The sequence below is a fragment of the Trichoderma evansii genome (assembly GCF_050947405.1).
Source record: "Trichoderma evansii strain SZMC 28006 chromosome Unknown GGI43scaffold_15, whole genome shotgun sequence".
NCBI lineage: Eukaryota > Fungi > Ascomycota > Sordariomycetes > Hypocreales > Hypocreaceae > Trichoderma > Trichoderma evansii.
In genome coordinates, this window is record NW_028145191.1 from 41,834 (window position 1) to 56,705 (window position 14,872).

General features: G+C 47.1%; 7 protein-coding genes across 7 annotated transcripts; 4 read left to right on the forward strand and 3 right to left on the reverse strand.

Moving 5' to 3' along the window:
* Positions 1 to 257: 257 nt before the first annotated feature.
* On the reverse strand, positions 258 to 1,110 carry GGI43DRAFT_385295 (uncharacterized protein; the record flags this gene model as incomplete). The annotated part of the gene is made up of 3 exons (XM_083203633.1): positions 258 to 491; positions 550 to 958; positions 1,028 to 1,110. The coding sequence occupies 3 exons, from the start codon at positions 1,108 to 1,110 to the stop codon at positions 258 to 260; spliced, it is 726 nt and encodes a 241-aa protein (XP_083058744.1).
* Positions 1,111 to 1,140: 30 nt separating this feature from the next.
* GGI43DRAFT_385296 (uncharacterized protein) lies at positions 1,141 to 1,440 on the reverse strand (the record flags this gene model as incomplete). The annotated part of the gene is made up of 1 exon (XM_083203634.1): positions 1,141 to 1,440. One exon carries the CDS (start codon positions 1,438 to 1,440, stop codon positions 1,141 to 1,143), a length of 300 nt encoding a protein of 99 aa, XP_083058745.1.
* A 1,451-nt stretch (positions 1,441 to 2,891) lies between these two features.
* Positions 2,892 to 5,149, forward strand: GGI43DRAFT_94304 (uncharacterized protein). The gene is made up of 2 exons (XM_083210554.1): positions 2,892 to 4,647; positions 4,704 to 5,149. Exons 1-2 carry the CDS (start codon positions 3,132 to 3,134, stop codon positions 5,045 to 5,047), a joined length of 1,860 nt encoding a protein of 619 aa, XP_083058746.1. The 5' UTR covers positions 2,892 to 3,131; the 3' UTR covers positions 5,048 to 5,149.
* Positions 5,150 to 6,013: 864 nt separating this feature from the next.
* Positions 6,014 to 7,145, reverse strand: GGI43DRAFT_385298 (uncharacterized protein; the record flags this gene model as incomplete). The annotated part of the gene is made up of 5 exons (XM_083203635.1): positions 6,014 to 6,126; positions 6,215 to 6,514; positions 6,581 to 6,735; positions 6,788 to 7,046; positions 7,094 to 7,145. 5 exons carry the CDS (start codon positions 7,143 to 7,145, stop codon positions 6,014 to 6,016), a joined length of 879 nt encoding a protein of 292 aa, XP_083058747.1.
* A 766-nt stretch (positions 7,146 to 7,911) lies between these two features.
* GGI43DRAFT_423852 (nonspecific lipid-transfer protein) lies at positions 7,912 to 10,617 on the forward strand (the record flags this gene model as incomplete). The annotated part of the gene is made up of 4 exons (XM_083208291.1): positions 7,912 to 8,027; positions 9,239 to 9,697; positions 9,730 to 10,403; positions 10,592 to 10,617. The coding sequence occupies 4 exons, from the start codon at positions 7,912 to 7,914 to the stop codon at positions 10,615 to 10,617; spliced, it is 1,275 nt and encodes a 424-aa protein (XP_083058748.1).
* Positions 10,618 to 11,406: 789 nt separating this feature from the next.
* GGI43DRAFT_409114 (acyl-CoA dehydrogenase/oxidase C-terminal) lies at positions 11,407 to 12,476 on the forward strand. The gene is made up of 3 exons (XM_083206454.1): positions 11,407 to 11,560; positions 11,616 to 11,681; positions 11,740 to 12,476. Exon 3 carries the CDS (start codon positions 12,032 to 12,034, stop codon positions 12,311 to 12,313), a length of 282 nt encoding a protein of 93 aa, XP_083058749.1. The 5' UTR covers positions 11,407 to 11,560; positions 11,616 to 11,681; positions 11,740 to 12,031; the 3' UTR covers positions 12,314 to 12,476.
* A 628-nt stretch (positions 12,477 to 13,104) lies between these two features.
* On the forward strand, positions 13,105 to 14,278 carry GGI43DRAFT_409116 (uncharacterized protein). The gene has a single exon (XM_083206455.1). The coding sequence runs from the start codon at positions 13,241 to 13,243 to the stop codon at positions 14,009 to 14,011; it is 771 nt and encodes a 256-aa protein (XP_083058750.1). The 5' UTR covers positions 13,105 to 13,240; the 3' UTR covers positions 14,012 to 14,278.
* The last annotated feature ends 594 nt before the right edge of the window (positions 14,279 to 14,872 follow it).

Below are 14,872 nucleotides of genomic sequence, written 5' to 3' on the forward strand. Positions count from 1 at the left end.
GGCTGAGCAACATCAGTAGTTGCTGCATCGCGACGTTGGTTGGCCGAGCCATTGCCCGTTGAAGCACAAGATGATGTTTATCATCTGATTTTATTGTCTAATTCTTCCCTCTCGCGATGTCTGTGTGTAAGCTTTCACACTGATAGTTACTAGTTGAGCTGATTGTGATTAGATGGGATTAATATCACTTGGTGATCATATATCATGCGCTGATCCCCACTGGGTTAATAGTGATAATATATTTCGTCAAAAACGGTTCATCGTAGCACAGCGGCGAATATAAACCCGTGTAATAACATCGAGCTCAACAGCAGGACGATGGGCACAATGTATTCAGGCTTGAAGACTGGTTTTTTGTTCTTGTCGTTTGAGCCGGCAAGAGCCACAGCCAAGGCGCCAGTGCTAGCCACTGGCGCAATAGTATTTACCTTGATATTGTACTCCTGCCCCGTTTGAGCAGTCGCCTCTGACAGACCTAAGATCCCGAGCTTCTGTGACATGATTAGTGATGATAGGATAAGTAATAAACGTGAATGGGGTCGTACGTACGGCGGTGGAGTAGTTGGATTGACCGAAATTGCCGTATATGCCGCTGGTGCTTGTCGTATTGATGATGGTTCCACGTTGTCGCTGCACAAAATGTGGCCATACGGTTTTTGTCATCTGATATGCTCCATTGAGGTGGACGTTCAAAATCGAGTCCCAAAGGTCGTCATCCATCTTCACGAAAGACTTGTCCCGGACAAATCCTGCGTTGTTGATAAGAATGTCGACGTGTCCGTTTTTGTCCAGGGCTTTTTGAACGATGTGTGATCCATTATCAACGGAGGATTTTCCGCCGATAGCATCACCTCCCTCGTGAAGGATTTGTTGGACAACATCATCAGGGTCAGCCAGATCATTCACCACAACGAATGCACCTAATCTGGCGAAAGCTAGCGAGTAGCACCGGCTAAGTCTAAATGGACGCAAGTATCAGCATGTACCATGTACCACTAGGTGCGGCTTTGGACAGGGTTGAGCTTACCCAGATGCGCCCCCGGTAACGATGACTACCTTTCCTTGGAAACTTGTGAATGGGATATCCTTGTTGCCAGGCAGAGCCTTCATCTTTGGCAATAGTTTCCCAAAGTCCATGGCTTAGGTCGGATAGTCCTTTTCTGAGAAGTTATCTACATCGTGCCAGTTGGCGGCTAATGCGGTTGTATTGAAGTTCACATCTGGATTCAGGAAGATGCCTTTTGATCGTTCCCAACAAAGCTTAGCGACACCAGAGGTGTTAGCGGTAAAAATCGACCCGGATGTACCTCCTTTATCCTCGTCAGCCAAGAAGACGGCAAGTGCTGAAATATCAGGACTGTTGGCAAGACCATCCAGGCGATGTGGTTGGCCAGTGACGAAGTAAGAGTCTAGCGGCATAAATCCAGCTTTAGCGCACATGATCTGATCGACGGGGAAGAATAGCCCGTACCCGATGGAAAAATTGTGTTGACTTTGATATCATACTTGGTGCCTTCTCGTGCAAGAGTCTGTGCAAACCCAAACAGGGCGAATCGGCAAACTAGTGCTTGTTAGGTATTAGACACACTGCCTTGCATTTAATTCTGGCATACCATCTTCAAATGTTGAAGATCCCTCGACTTCAGAACCCGTAAAAACAATCCGGCCGTATCCTTGTTTTCGAAAACAGGGCCAAACAGCTTTGGCAGCCTTGTACGCCCCTTTCAAGACAGAGTTTAGAACAAAGTCCCAGGCGGTTGAGTTCTGGATGTCATTCAACGGGCCTAGGCTTTGAAATGAATAATTGGTGATCAAGGCATGGACTGTCCCATAGTGCTAGATTGCTGCCTCGACAATTTTTTCTCCATTGTGAGATTCTTTATGCGTCCTAACCGCGGTGGTAGGACCTTCGGAGTTCTACATGGCTGCGTCAGCAAAGCTTATGGCTTATGGAGTTCTTTCGTGGAGGTGTTCGCTAAGGCCATGCAGGGCATACATATGTTGAACCAGGGGGGTAATTTACGACCAGTCTAGTCCCGCGTTCAGTCAAAAGAGCAGCAGCGTTCCTCGCAGAGATTGTGGTTGCATCAGTTATGATGACCACTTTCTGATTGTAAGTGGACAGCGTCATTCTGCGAAATTCTTTCAGTAGTTTCCCGGCTTATACTTTAGATATCTATCTGTCTTTCTTAAATGCTCGAAGACGGCATTCTTATTTCTTCCTTACGTCTCAGCAGTTAATATCAAGGTACCGGCTCCGACTATACCTGTGTGTATGCTATGGGGAAGGCTACTACCATACTAGATATCGGGTCTAGTACGTAATATGCCCCCAAGGTTTTGTCGGAGCCGATCCCTGTCAGCCTAGAAGTCGGAGCGGCCTTTAGTCTGCCGCTAGTCTTTCTGAAATCGGGCGTGTATAAACCTTGGAGGTACTCCTCCATCGTGTTCCCATTTTACGAAAAGGCGAACCGTGCCACTGCCAAACAGACTGACTCATGGATCGAAGAATCAAACGATCGAGAGTGCGGGGAAACGAGGTAGCCTCAAAAGAAAACTTCAATCAGATGAGGGCGACAACTACATTAGCTGGATTTGTTCCAGATCTTTACCAGCCTTGAAATGAATCCTATGATGCCAAGGCTTCCCAGCTTGTTAGTAAGAGATAGTAGATAAGCGAAGTAATTGTATGCAGTAATTTACTATGAAGTTTACTTGAGTTCGATTTAGCATTAAAAGAGGCGCTGGCAATGATCGTAAATATAGAAAAGTTTTAACTCCGTACGCCATATATGTATACATTCAGCCCCACTTCGATGGGTGCGTACCTAACGTCATTGCATCATGCCTTTGGTTGCCGGTCTCTACTTATTACATCAAGCTACCGTGCGGGTGTACTAAGAGGCTTTTCGAGAATACGGGGTTCGCCTATTCCAATATGGGGATGTGTTAGGGGGCTAATTTGGCGTCCTTTTCGTTCGTCATTTGTCCCGTCCAACTACACACCATCATCACACCAGACATGATAACAGCAGCCAACGACAACGAATTTAAAATCTTGTCTGTATCTCAATATTTGTCCATCTCTCTGTCTATGCACCGGCACTGGCCCCGTAAACTTGTTACTCAGCATGCCCACGTCGACAGCTCGTCGCCAGAACACATCATGTGACCCTTATCGACGTACTAAGAAACGATGTGCCTTCGAAGCTAGCCTCGAGCCGGGTATGGGTACGGCCTGTCAGAACTGTAACCATCTGGGCAACAAATGTACCTTAGAATTTGCTACTGCACGGGCAGCGGCATGGCAAGCTAAGAAGTTGACATCCTCAGCCACTCGTCGACTCTCGTCAGTGACGCAGGAGCAAGCCGAGAGCCCCGTGCTCACATCCTCAACGGGGACGTCAAGCACGGGGATGCCATGGATGCAATCTCTTCCCCTTACAGACACGGGGATAAATATAGATATGAGCCTTGATCACTCACGTTGGGCCGAATTCGATCTCAACGAAGATGCTTTCGATTATGACGTTGTTTTGGCCAGTAGCACAGATGATTGGATGGACCTCGCTGATAAATCATCGGCTAGGGCCTTGGAGCTCAATGCAACTAACACCTCATCATTTTGTCCGAGATTGGTTGAATCACGGCCTCGTCAAGCATACATGGAGCCGCAGCAGCCCAGTCAGACTACACTCTTAGGCGCCTGGCATGGGAGCCCAGCCAGGCTGTTGAATTCCAAGGTGTTGGCACAGCATTGCATCAAGACCTTGTGTAGGATCTACGACTCGATGATGATGGGACTTGCCAATAGGCACCTGGCATATCGATGCAACCAGTTTGCCGGGAAACACAGCTATATTCTCGAGCAAGAAAACAAAGAAAGTACAACCAGCCCTTCCCAGCAAGCTCAGGACTCAGATGGATTGCTGGGCCTCGAGTGCTCTGGGGCTTCAATGACGAAGGGAAATACACCCCCGTTGTATGCGAACCAGGGGTTCAATGATGAGAACTGTGTCTCAGAAAGGGTAGCTCAACCATACCGGCGGCTGACCCTGATCGGTGCCGCCGATAATTTTGGTACATTGTACGGAAACAAGCTGGACAAAAAGAGGCGCAAGCAAGACGAGACGGCGCTAACGGCTGTCTTACACGCCTTTGCACTACAAGCGATTTCCGATGACGAGAACTCCCAACAGAGTTGGTTGGGTGCCTTGGGGTTAGAACCTCTGCACAACTCTCTCTCAAGAAGCAATAATACTGCTCCAAACAGAGACGCCTTCTATTCCGCCTGGTTCAAGGCCCACTCTCTCTTGCTGGACGCCAGGGATATACGTTCTTTCCTCCACATACACACGGTTTTTTTGTTTCACATGATAGCACGGCCACAAGAAGCTCCCGACAAAGTGGATTTTGTTGATGATACTGCCCAGTTTCTCGATGATGCTCTCCACCAGCTCAAAGATCTACTGGGGCTTGTGGAATCCTTCTGCTCTCAGATCGATCCTAAATCAGCGTATTACTCTATGCTGGAGTCTTCGATGCCCATAGTCCAGTGGTTCGGCTACGTACGTGATACAATATCCTCTTTTGTTTCGATCCCCGTCCGTGGTAGCGTTCTGGATGATATTCAGGTTACCACTCCAGGTTTGTAAGCCCATGTTTCCATTATAAAGCTACAACTCACTAGGAGTACCTCTTAGTTTTCAGTCCATTTGATTGGATCACCATGAGTATGGTTGCTATTGATGACCATACACCCGAAATATGCCAGTCTTCACAAGCAACCCTGTTTGCACTATTTAGACAGACGACACTGCTAAGGGAATTGCTTGAAGGATCTCCGAGGGGGGCAACCCAAGGCTATATTGAGGCGACGATCGAGACTCTGACGACAATGGTGGACACATTCGATGCAAGTCACGGTGAGTGGATGACACGGTGCATATCCGGCTTCTCTAACTTATCGACGTCATCCAAACAGTTTTCTGGTAAGCTTTCATGTCCTACCTTGGGTTTAATAGCCGCTGTATCATATCTGAAGTGACGGTATCTGATGTGAGCCTCATGTGGCTTTCTTCATTATCTTTTGGAACATGTGCGTGCTTCACGATGTCGAATTGATCAGAAAGGCCCATTATACAACGGTGGCGGCGGCAGCGGCGGAAAAGAGAGACACGTTGCTTGAAAGGGCCATGAATTACGAGAGATGCGCAGTCATCCAGTTAGCATCCATCGCAAAAGCAATAAATGATGCCTCCGCCAGCGGCGACTTCCAACTCAACGAAATCTCAGAAAACAAACTCCCTCTCATCTCATACCATGCCAATACGGGATTGGTGGTGTGGGCACTGCAGAAGGCAATTGAGCATACGATCAACTATGTCATGTCACTCAAGAAACCATCAACGTCAGAGGACTCGAAGGACACAACCAGAGCTTCACCTCTAACAATTTTACCGGAGGCTTGGATGGTATCAATACGGCATCTGTTTGTCTGCCTCTTTACTCTCGACAGGACAGTCTCTGGAAAATGTCTTGCTCGCCCGGCACTTCAGAATTTAGTCTACAAGTATAGCGACATTATTCTCGATTGTTGGTATGACGGACTCGAAGCATGAGACTAAACCACCAAAGCAAAACGGCATGGCCAACAGGCGATTGGACATGCATGCTAGCAGCACCAAAAGCCAGCAAGGTCGGCCATCGCCGAGAAGAACGGCTCTCGTGGATAAATAGGATAATATCATATGTTATAGGCAAGATTTATTCAAGGGCGTCGTGAAAGGTAGCCTAATCAACTTGCCTTAAATCGTTTTCATAAGAGTTGTGGCGCAACTATCAAGCTGAAAGCACTTCGTAAGATTCGATACAAACACGGCACAAATTTCTATGTACTATGTACGCCACAGAACGGATACCAACCCCCTACAGAGAAGCTCCGCAGTCACTAAGGGCTATGTCTCTAGTAGAATTGAGCTTCTTTTGCCTCTCATTAGCTTTGCTCACAGCTTCAGGTTTTCCGGTTTTGTCGTCCCCTTTGCGATATTCTCCAAAAGCACACAGGCAGGATATTCCACCCAGGACTCAAATTATTACCGCCAATTCGCCAGGCACCACCGTCCACTAGAGAAGAAGAAAAGAAGCACCGATTAGCATGCGAGATTCAAGAGCTAATTGGAATGTGAGATCAATCATATTGTTTCCCACTTACCGGCTTGGACGGTCCCGTTCATGTAGCACCCGGCCTCGGAGAATATGAACACTGTTCCAAACCTGCCCAGCGGAATCTGTTCGATTGTGCGCTGGCTCCCCTTTGCGAACAGCCTTTTCTGGCCTTCGGTGCCCTCGATGATGCCCGGCGAGATGACATTGGACGTTATGCCGTATGGCCCGAGCTCGACAGCCACTTGAGCAGATAATATATCGACGCCTGCTTTCGCTACAGTTCCGTTTGTATTTAGTGGTGCTGACGTGTAATGCAACGTTGCGCTAAGAAAGATAATCCGTCCTCCTATAGCCATGGGTCAGCTGAGGATTTCAAGGGAAAGCTTTCAAAGCAAAGCAAGGGAATCAGTACCGGATCCGGGATGCTTTCGAGCATATTCCAAGAGATATGGTACCGTCGCCTTGATGGTGTTCCAGGACCCCATTAGATCAATATCAATAACGGTTTTGAAAGCATTGGCAGATAACTTTAGAAAGGGTGCCAGAAAGATGCCAGCTGCACCCGCTCTACAAGCTGTTAGTGGAAATCGTGTTGCTTGGGAAGGGAGCGGTTACTCACATAACAAAGTCGATACCTCCTAGTTCCGCTACACACTTCTTGACTGCAGCCTCTAGATTGCTGAGGTCTCGAACGTCCACATTGCCATATCCCAAGACTTTTGCACCGCGTCTAGAAGTGGCAATATCCGCGGCCACTCGTTCAGCCTTCTCCTTGTTCCGGCCAATAATGCACGCATTTGCCCCCAGGTACACCAAGGCACGGACCTGGGAACTGCAAATGTCGCTCGATTCGCCAGTGCAGAAAACAACTCTATTGCCTGTTGTTGGTTAGCGTGGTAGTATTGGTCACGCAGGATAAATATACTGAAAATGCCTTCTTTCCAGAGGCCGCTGATAAAGTTCTCGGGGTTAGACATGGCGATGGTTATTAAGTCTAATGAATGGTATAGGAAGTCAATATCTTAGGAGCGGCAATGTAATGTTTTAGGTGCTTTGCGCTTCATATATCCCTTGAATTTCTTTTAATTTGAAACGAGATGTGCCAAACGATCCCATCCATGCCGATCCGTCGGCCGGAGAATCTAGGTAGTGGCGGCTCCGACGTGCTGGTCTGGGCGGGTCCGGTCGGCAGTCTCAACACTTCACTTTTCACGCTTTATTGAAGAAGGAATGAAAAGGGCTCTTTCAATTAGTTGGTGCGAGTCGCGGACTTTGTTGGATAGTGTCTTGCGTCCTATACACCTGTTGCAGTGGCATGGTCCTGAATATAGGTGCTGGATTGGTTCTCTGAAAGGTCAACTCAGCAGGGCATATTTGTTAGGTAGTTGTCACCCACCAGAGTGCATTGCTCTTTATAAACTTCAGACCTTGAGCTATTCTCAACAACAACGTTGAACAGAAACGCCAAAATGCCCTACGAATCACGATGGCCATTGTCTCCCTCGAGTATATCTGTGCCTTCCTTCGTCTTCGGATCGCCTTCAGCGACCCTACCAACAAATACGCGGATCATTATTGACTGTCAGCATCCTGAGGCGCAATACTTTACACTCCATAGCCTTCGGGAATGGTCAAAGCGGTTTGCAGCCGGCTTAGTTGACGCAGGACTGCAGCAGGGCGATCAAGTAATGCTGGTCTCGAAAAAACAGCCTCTGGAGTCCTGTGTTGATTCTAGGAGTTCTAATGGCCGGTGGTATCTATACTAGTGGCAATCCAGCCTGCACACCTCGTGAGCTGGCTTACCAGATCAAAGACTGCGAGCCTCATTTCATTTTGTATCGAAACCCTGCTCAGACCTAGTCATAGAGGCGGTCAGTTCCCTAGGACTTGATCACTTAAGAGTATTTACATTTGAGAGCCTGTCCGTCAACCCCACCGACTCTCATTTGGAGTTGGTTGAAGATCAATATCCAGAACATCAACTTCAGTCCTGGGCCTCACTGATTGCTTCTCCAGAGCTGGGAAGCGAGTTTGAGTGGGAAGCGCTCTCCACGCCTGCCATGGCTAATCGTACTGCGATTTTGGTCTATTCGTCTGGGACAACTGGCTTGCCCAAGGGCGTTGAGCTTACACACTACAATCTCGTAACCACCACGATGCAGCAGATGAAGATGCAGCTGTCAGATACTAGCGTTGTACACAGAAGAAGCCTCTGTGTTCTGCCCATGTACCACGGTCTTGGCCTGGTCTACTATGTCTTTGTAGCTCCCAAATCTGGAGTTCAGACTTACATAATGGAGCAATATGACCTTCACTCCATGCTCACCAATATTGAATGCTTCAGGATTACAGAAGTACTTATATACTTTAAACTTTTTTCCACAGTTATATGCATATTAACTAGAAATAGGCAAAACTCCACTTTTTTGGATGCTAAATACGCCTGCCAGGATGCTTGATAAGCCATCCCTTAGTTTATTATGCTATGAAATGCATTAAGAGGAATTATATAGTCGAAGATATGGCTTTAATATATAGCCGTATAGCTTTGACTCCATTTAGCCGAAGCTTGCAATGCTATTGCTTACTGTAAAGCTTATTTAGAACTTATTGTCTTGTGCTCCCTATGAAAGTATGATATCCAATATTAGATACCCAATATTATAGGGCTGGGGAATTCTATAAGGCTTACGCCCCGCTGTTGCGTATTGTGAAGACTTTCGAGAGGTAGCAAGTGGAGGGTGAGTGACGAAGTGGCAACCATAGCTCGAGATCAAGTCGGCTCCGACTCATGTCGGAGTTTTTTGCGTGGCTCTTGCGCCCTTTCCGGGCCTTATATTCCTTTCCATTGCGGGGCCGCCTGAACATATGCCTTCGCTCTTAGTCGCAAGTTATGAACCTACTTTACAACTTTTTCTCCAGCAGATTCGGCTTACTGTTCTCAGTATTGGTTATTTAGTACTGTTTTTCATTAAAGGACAATGGGGTATTGTTGCTGCTTCAGCCTTTCATGATATTTCCCTGCAACTCGCGTTCATCTATATGGGGTGGCAATATAAGGCAATAACAGCAACTTCAAACAAGCTTCCTACTGTTATGGGGACAGCACCTGCGGCCAGCGAGTATTCTACCAGTTCGGACTGACTAGAATCCCAATTTATAACGTGACAGCCATGGTGATGGCACGCAATTTCGTATTGAATGGAGACGCCGACTGCATCTTGGCCGTTGGACTCGAGAAGATGTCCGCTGGTAGTTTAACGTCCAAGTTTGACGACCGCACAAATCCCCTTCGTATTGCAATTGAAATGTCCAAAAAACTCGACAAGTCGAAAAACACGCGCGCGCCGTTTGCGGCACAAATGTTTGGAAATGCCGCTGAAGAATACATACAGACAAACGGCGCTACAGCAGAAGACTTTGCCGAGATTGCTCGAATCAACCACGAACATTCGCAGCAAAACCCATATTCGCAATCCCAAATTAAATACACGAAGCAACAAATTCTCGATTCACAACGATACATGGTGTCCTAACGAAATTGCAGTGTTGCCCGACTAGTGATGGTGCGGCAGCAGCTGTTGTCGTGTCTCAGGCGTTCCTCGAGGAACGCCCTCATCTAAATCCACAGGCCATTCAGCTGCCAGGCCAATGCCTGGCCACCGACAGCCCTTCATTATACGACCAGACAGCCAAGAACATTGTCGGTTACGAAATGGCCAAGTATGCAGCGTCACAAACCCTGGCACAAGCGCAGGTGACCATATCAGACGTGAAAGTTGTTGAACTGCACGACTGCTTCTCTGCTAACGAAATGCTGGTCATCGACGCCTTGGGTCTCAGTCCGCCCGGTCGAGCACATGAGTACGTGCGGGAAGGCTTCCTCACGTATGGCAGCCGACATGCCGTCATCAATCCTTCCGGTGGGCTCAGTTCCAAAGGACATCCGCTTGGAGCGACGGGTATTGCACAGTGTGCAGAGCTTGTTTGGCAGCTGAGAGGATGGGCTAACAACAGACTCGTCTCAGTGCCAGCAGGAAAGGTGGCCCTGCAGCAGAATGCCGGTTTGGGTGGCGCCTGCGTGGTGACAATTCTGAAGCACGCGGATGGACGCGAGAATCGGAAGATGTCTGACGCCGATGTGATTGAATCGACGGGACTGGGATATAATCCCGCAGTTGAGGCTAGGGGAATCAGAGCCGAACAAGCTGAAAAGGTTCGTTCTCGCCATCGAGGTAAGGGGATTCCCGGGAGCGCAAAGCGAGAGACGCAGCCAAGGATGTAATTCATAGTCCTAAGAACACTACTACTACAAGATTTGCTTTTATTATTAAACACAATATATCTTCACATTGTCATCCACCATCATCTAACTCTTCTTCTTTTTTTTTTTTTTTTTTTTTTTTTTTTTTTTTTGAACCAGATCCCGATAGTTTGCAGAGGCTGTAGTTCCAGTGTCGCAATACTGTCGAGTTACATGTTACAAAATAATTATTATTGAAACTCACAAATTGTAGGCTATAATTTTCCAGCCTAATCGTTTGCTCGGTTTCACGGCTAGTATCGATGCAGTTACAAAATGCTAAGTGAGATTATATTTTGTTATTTCAGGTGTTGTTGGTGGGACTACGGCCATCAGGGCCCCATGGCTCAGACCTGCTGTCATCTGAGTGACACAAATCGACAATCAATACAGATCATTTGGCCGAGTTGATATACACCAAAGAGTAGTTGGAAATGAGGCGCGTGGTACTAGATGCAGTTCAGAAGGACAAGGCATTCGACAAGAGCGACAGCTACTTCCATTCTCGCGTAGAACGCTTCAAAATGCCCGTCTTTAGAGGGAAGCGACTGCATCAGCTGCTGAAGAAGCTCCATTAAGATTCTAAAAAAAGTCGAAATCGCCATTGAACTTATCGGAGAGCCGCCTGCACACTCTCTTCATTGGAAAGGTTTTATTGTAAGTATGTCTTAGAGAGATTTCTGATGGATCTGTCATTCAGATGGCAGTCTAACAGACTGCCCTCTACGAACAAGGAACGCCAGAGCAACACGAACAATTTCTGCGATCGGCTGAAGTAATGGACATTATTGGCTGCTACGCCCAGACCGAGCTGGGCCATAGCTCTAATGTTCGGGGACTGGAAACGACAGTCACATGGGATCCAACTGACCGAGGTTTCATTCTTCACTCGCCGAGTTTGACAGCAGCCAAATGGTGGGTTGGAACCCTAGGGCGTACGGCCAACTATGCCACAGTCATGGCACGCCTAATTATTGCCGACAAGGACTACGGACCACACCCATTCTTATGTCAGGTGAGAGATCTAGTTACACATGAGACCCTTGATGGAATCTACGTTGGCGATATCGGCCCAAAAGTAGGGTACAAGTAAATTCTTATAATAATCAGGACAACTCTATGAATGAATAACTGACATTACAAGCACCGTTGACAATGGTTTCCTTCTGTTGAACAAATTAAGGGTCCCACACGCGAATATTCTGGCCAGGTAGGTGATAAAACAGTGTGTTTTATTATCCATCAATATGCTAACTCACTGTCATCAGATTTTCTCTCGTTGATCCCGAGACGAATCAATAGGTGGCATCCGAATCCCCAGCTCTGGTCTACGGTACTCTCGCATTGCTCCGCGCAGCCCCTGTCATCGAGTCGGCACGCACCCTAGCGCGTGGTCTTACTATTGCTATTCGCTACTGCGCGGTTCGATGCCAGTTCCAGGACCCTGATCCTGGCTCAGATCAAAGCAGAGAGCTTCAGGGCCTGGACTACAGCATGGTGCAACACTGACTATTTCCCCGGCTTGCTGAATGCCTAGCGCTGAATTTCACTGGGCAGGCCATGATGGCGCTGTACCGCAAAGCAACAGCAGCGCTTCACGGTCACAACGGACCCAAGAACGAGAACGAATCGCAAAATACCAAGGATCTGTTTGCGGAGTTACACGCAAATTCGTGTGGGTTAAAAGTGTTTGCTACTAGTATAGCCGCCCAAAGCTTAGAGATTTCTCGACGAGCATATGGCGGACATGGATATTCGAGCTTTGCTGGCATTGGAGCTCTCTATGCGGATTGTCTCCCATCCCAGACGTATGAGGGAGACAACTATGTGCGAACCCTTTGAATGGGTTAGCGATAGATCCACGACCGAGCAGTTCAGTTTTGGTTAAAGGGAAGAACAACAGAGCCTGGAGCAATCTCTAAATTAGCGGCGAAAGGACGTTTTCCATAATTACGGCAAAACGCTTATTTTTGTATATCAAAGAGAGCAATATAGTGCGAACGAATCTTCTATTAGCCATTACCATCATTTTGTGAACGTCACCTATGTGGAGATGCTACATAATTATTCTAAGAGCAAAGATCCTGCACGCAGGGCGTGTCAATGTGTCTTCATCCAATTTAAATCTGAGATTCAAGACAATTCAACCGAGTATTTGGACAAAGTCCAACGTTCCGTCATTCGTCATAATGTTTGGCGAGCATACTCGAATGTCAATTGGTAGCAGGGGTCGGAGCCGTGTTGAGATCCCAGCGGCTCCGCAACAATAGATGGGGTCTTTCGCACTGTGTGCTGCCAGCTAGGTACATGTATGCAAGTTGTTTTGGTGGTCTACAGAAGGGCGTGGTACCACATCAATCATTCACATATGGAACTTATTAAATCGCGTTGCAGGGTTCTATCAGGACTATATTAAAAGATTGTGATACGGAATTAAAAGATTCTCCCTTCCGACTCCAGGAAGGTGTCGCATTCATCGCCGCTGATATTTCTTTCAACCATGGCGTTATTTTACTATTCCACAAAAACATATACCAAGATAGCACTTCTTAGTAAATGTATGCACCGATCCAATTGCTCAAATAGAATTGGTCAACATGGGATCTGTGCAGAGTGCATTTCACATGTACCCCGTAGGCGATACTAATACCCTATAGCAAAAAAAAAAGGGAACTGCAGCGCTTCGCTATCCACTCCTTAATACTCCGCAGATCACCACGTACGCACACCAAAAACATTGATGCGAATGCATTAGCCTTGCACTTGGGGATGAAAGACGCAATTCACAAGGGCGGCAACATTGCCAGAATTTCATCAGACGATGGGGATAATGACAGCTCGATGTTGACTCGCAATGATAGTTTTACAGATGTCGACCCCACCATCCAAGAGCCGTTTACGCCCAGAGCAGTTCGATACGCGACGGGCTTGGCCGATGCGTGTAATGCTAGCCGCCAGACCTCGCCGCCATCAGACATAGAGAGCGACCCTCCGCCCTCTGCTCAACCCCCACCTTCTTCGTTCTTCGCGCATTCCCAAGATTTTGAACCAGACCAAGGTGCCCCATTTGAGAATGAGTTCTCCCGATATATGTCATCCCAAGGCGTGGCACCGCATACGGCCGAGTACACCCGACAACGAACGAAAGCGATCATCGATGAAATAAAGTTCCACTATTCTTCGCAGCAAGAATCGTATAACCCCTCGTTGTCACAGATAGAGAGGGTCAAGGTCCAGCGTCTACACATTTACCAAGGCATGTGCCGGGCAGTGCATCTACCAGTGTACACTACGGAAAAGGAATGTACACGCGCCCTACGGACGGTACTTGTTAACATTGTCGACTATATCGACAATGCTAGGACCGGGCAACCCATCAAAGTATGGAGGAACTTTTCAGCATTTCGAAATTATACTCTTCGCGACGGCAAGCGGATCGACCCGCGGGAAGCTAAGGCCGATGGCGGCTTTCTGGCCGTGTTGTTGCGAAAGTTAGTAGGCAGGAATACGCCAGCTAAATCACATCGGGGACAGAGATAACGGCAGCGTGCCACCTAGCCATGATGTTTTCATCAAACGTATGCCGACTTAAGAGCCTGTCAGCAGACGCAGATTACATATTAGAGTGCTAAAGAGAGTAGGGGACTAAATCCACCCTATTACCCTGTATACGGCGAAAAAGTTCTTTTTTTGCCTTGGTCAATGGGCGTTTACTATACTTACGAAAAGTAATGTAGTCTATGTTATAGTCAAGTTAGTTTTAAGAAGAAAAAGTAATAATAAAATTTAGAGATATGATACTTTTAAGTTCAATTTTACAGAGTAGCTGGCTAATCAACTGGTAGGAATACCTACTGCTGTGGCCGATATATCAATACTGGGACTGATATATAGTACCGTCCTCTGGAATAGATCCATTTACCAGAAATGCAGTAATGCTATCAGCTGCATCACCCTGGAGCGAGAAGCTCGTGTGGCCGCTACCGTTTCTATAAATACTAAACGCCGCAGGGCGAAGGTGTAGCTTCGTCGTAGAACGAATTAAGTAGCATCATTGGAGGAAGGGTCTTTTGTCGTATCTAATTAAATATAATATTCTATACTTACTACAGCTCTGTGAATTTTTAAATGTGCATTTACGAGGAATATATGCCATTATGACAGCTTGTGGACCACCTGAGCTTGATGATGAGCTAGGCCTTTCTCTTGAATTAGGTAATATTGGTACTATGGTAAGGAAGAGATCTTCAAGATTTGAAATAAACCATCTTTTACTAATATATCGCTAGTATATGGACTCCTTAATAAGCAACTAACCCAATATATATAATAAGCCTGAATGGCAGCGCGTCATTCAAAGTGCATTAGACTCTGGTATAGTCGAAAATGAGGCCAAGGCTG

Bases quoted from the DNA above. Each gene is read 5' to 3' on its own strand.
- GGI43DRAFT_409116 (XM_083206455.1), top strand. From the start codon at position 13,241: ATGAAAGACGCAATTCACAAGGGCGGCAACATTGCCAGAATTTCATCA.
- GGI43DRAFT_409114 (XM_083206454.1), top strand. From the start codon at position 12,032: ATGATGGCGCTGTACCGCAAAGCAACAGCAGCGCTTCACGGTCACAAC.
- GGI43DRAFT_94304 (XM_083210554.1), top strand. From the start codon at position 3,132: ATGCCCACGTCGACAGCTCGTCGCCAGAACACATCATGTGACCCTTAT. The intron at 4,648-4,703 runs GTTTGTAAGCCC...AGTACCTCTTAG, and splicing joins TATTCAGGTTACCACTCCAG to TTTTCAGTCCATTTGATTGG.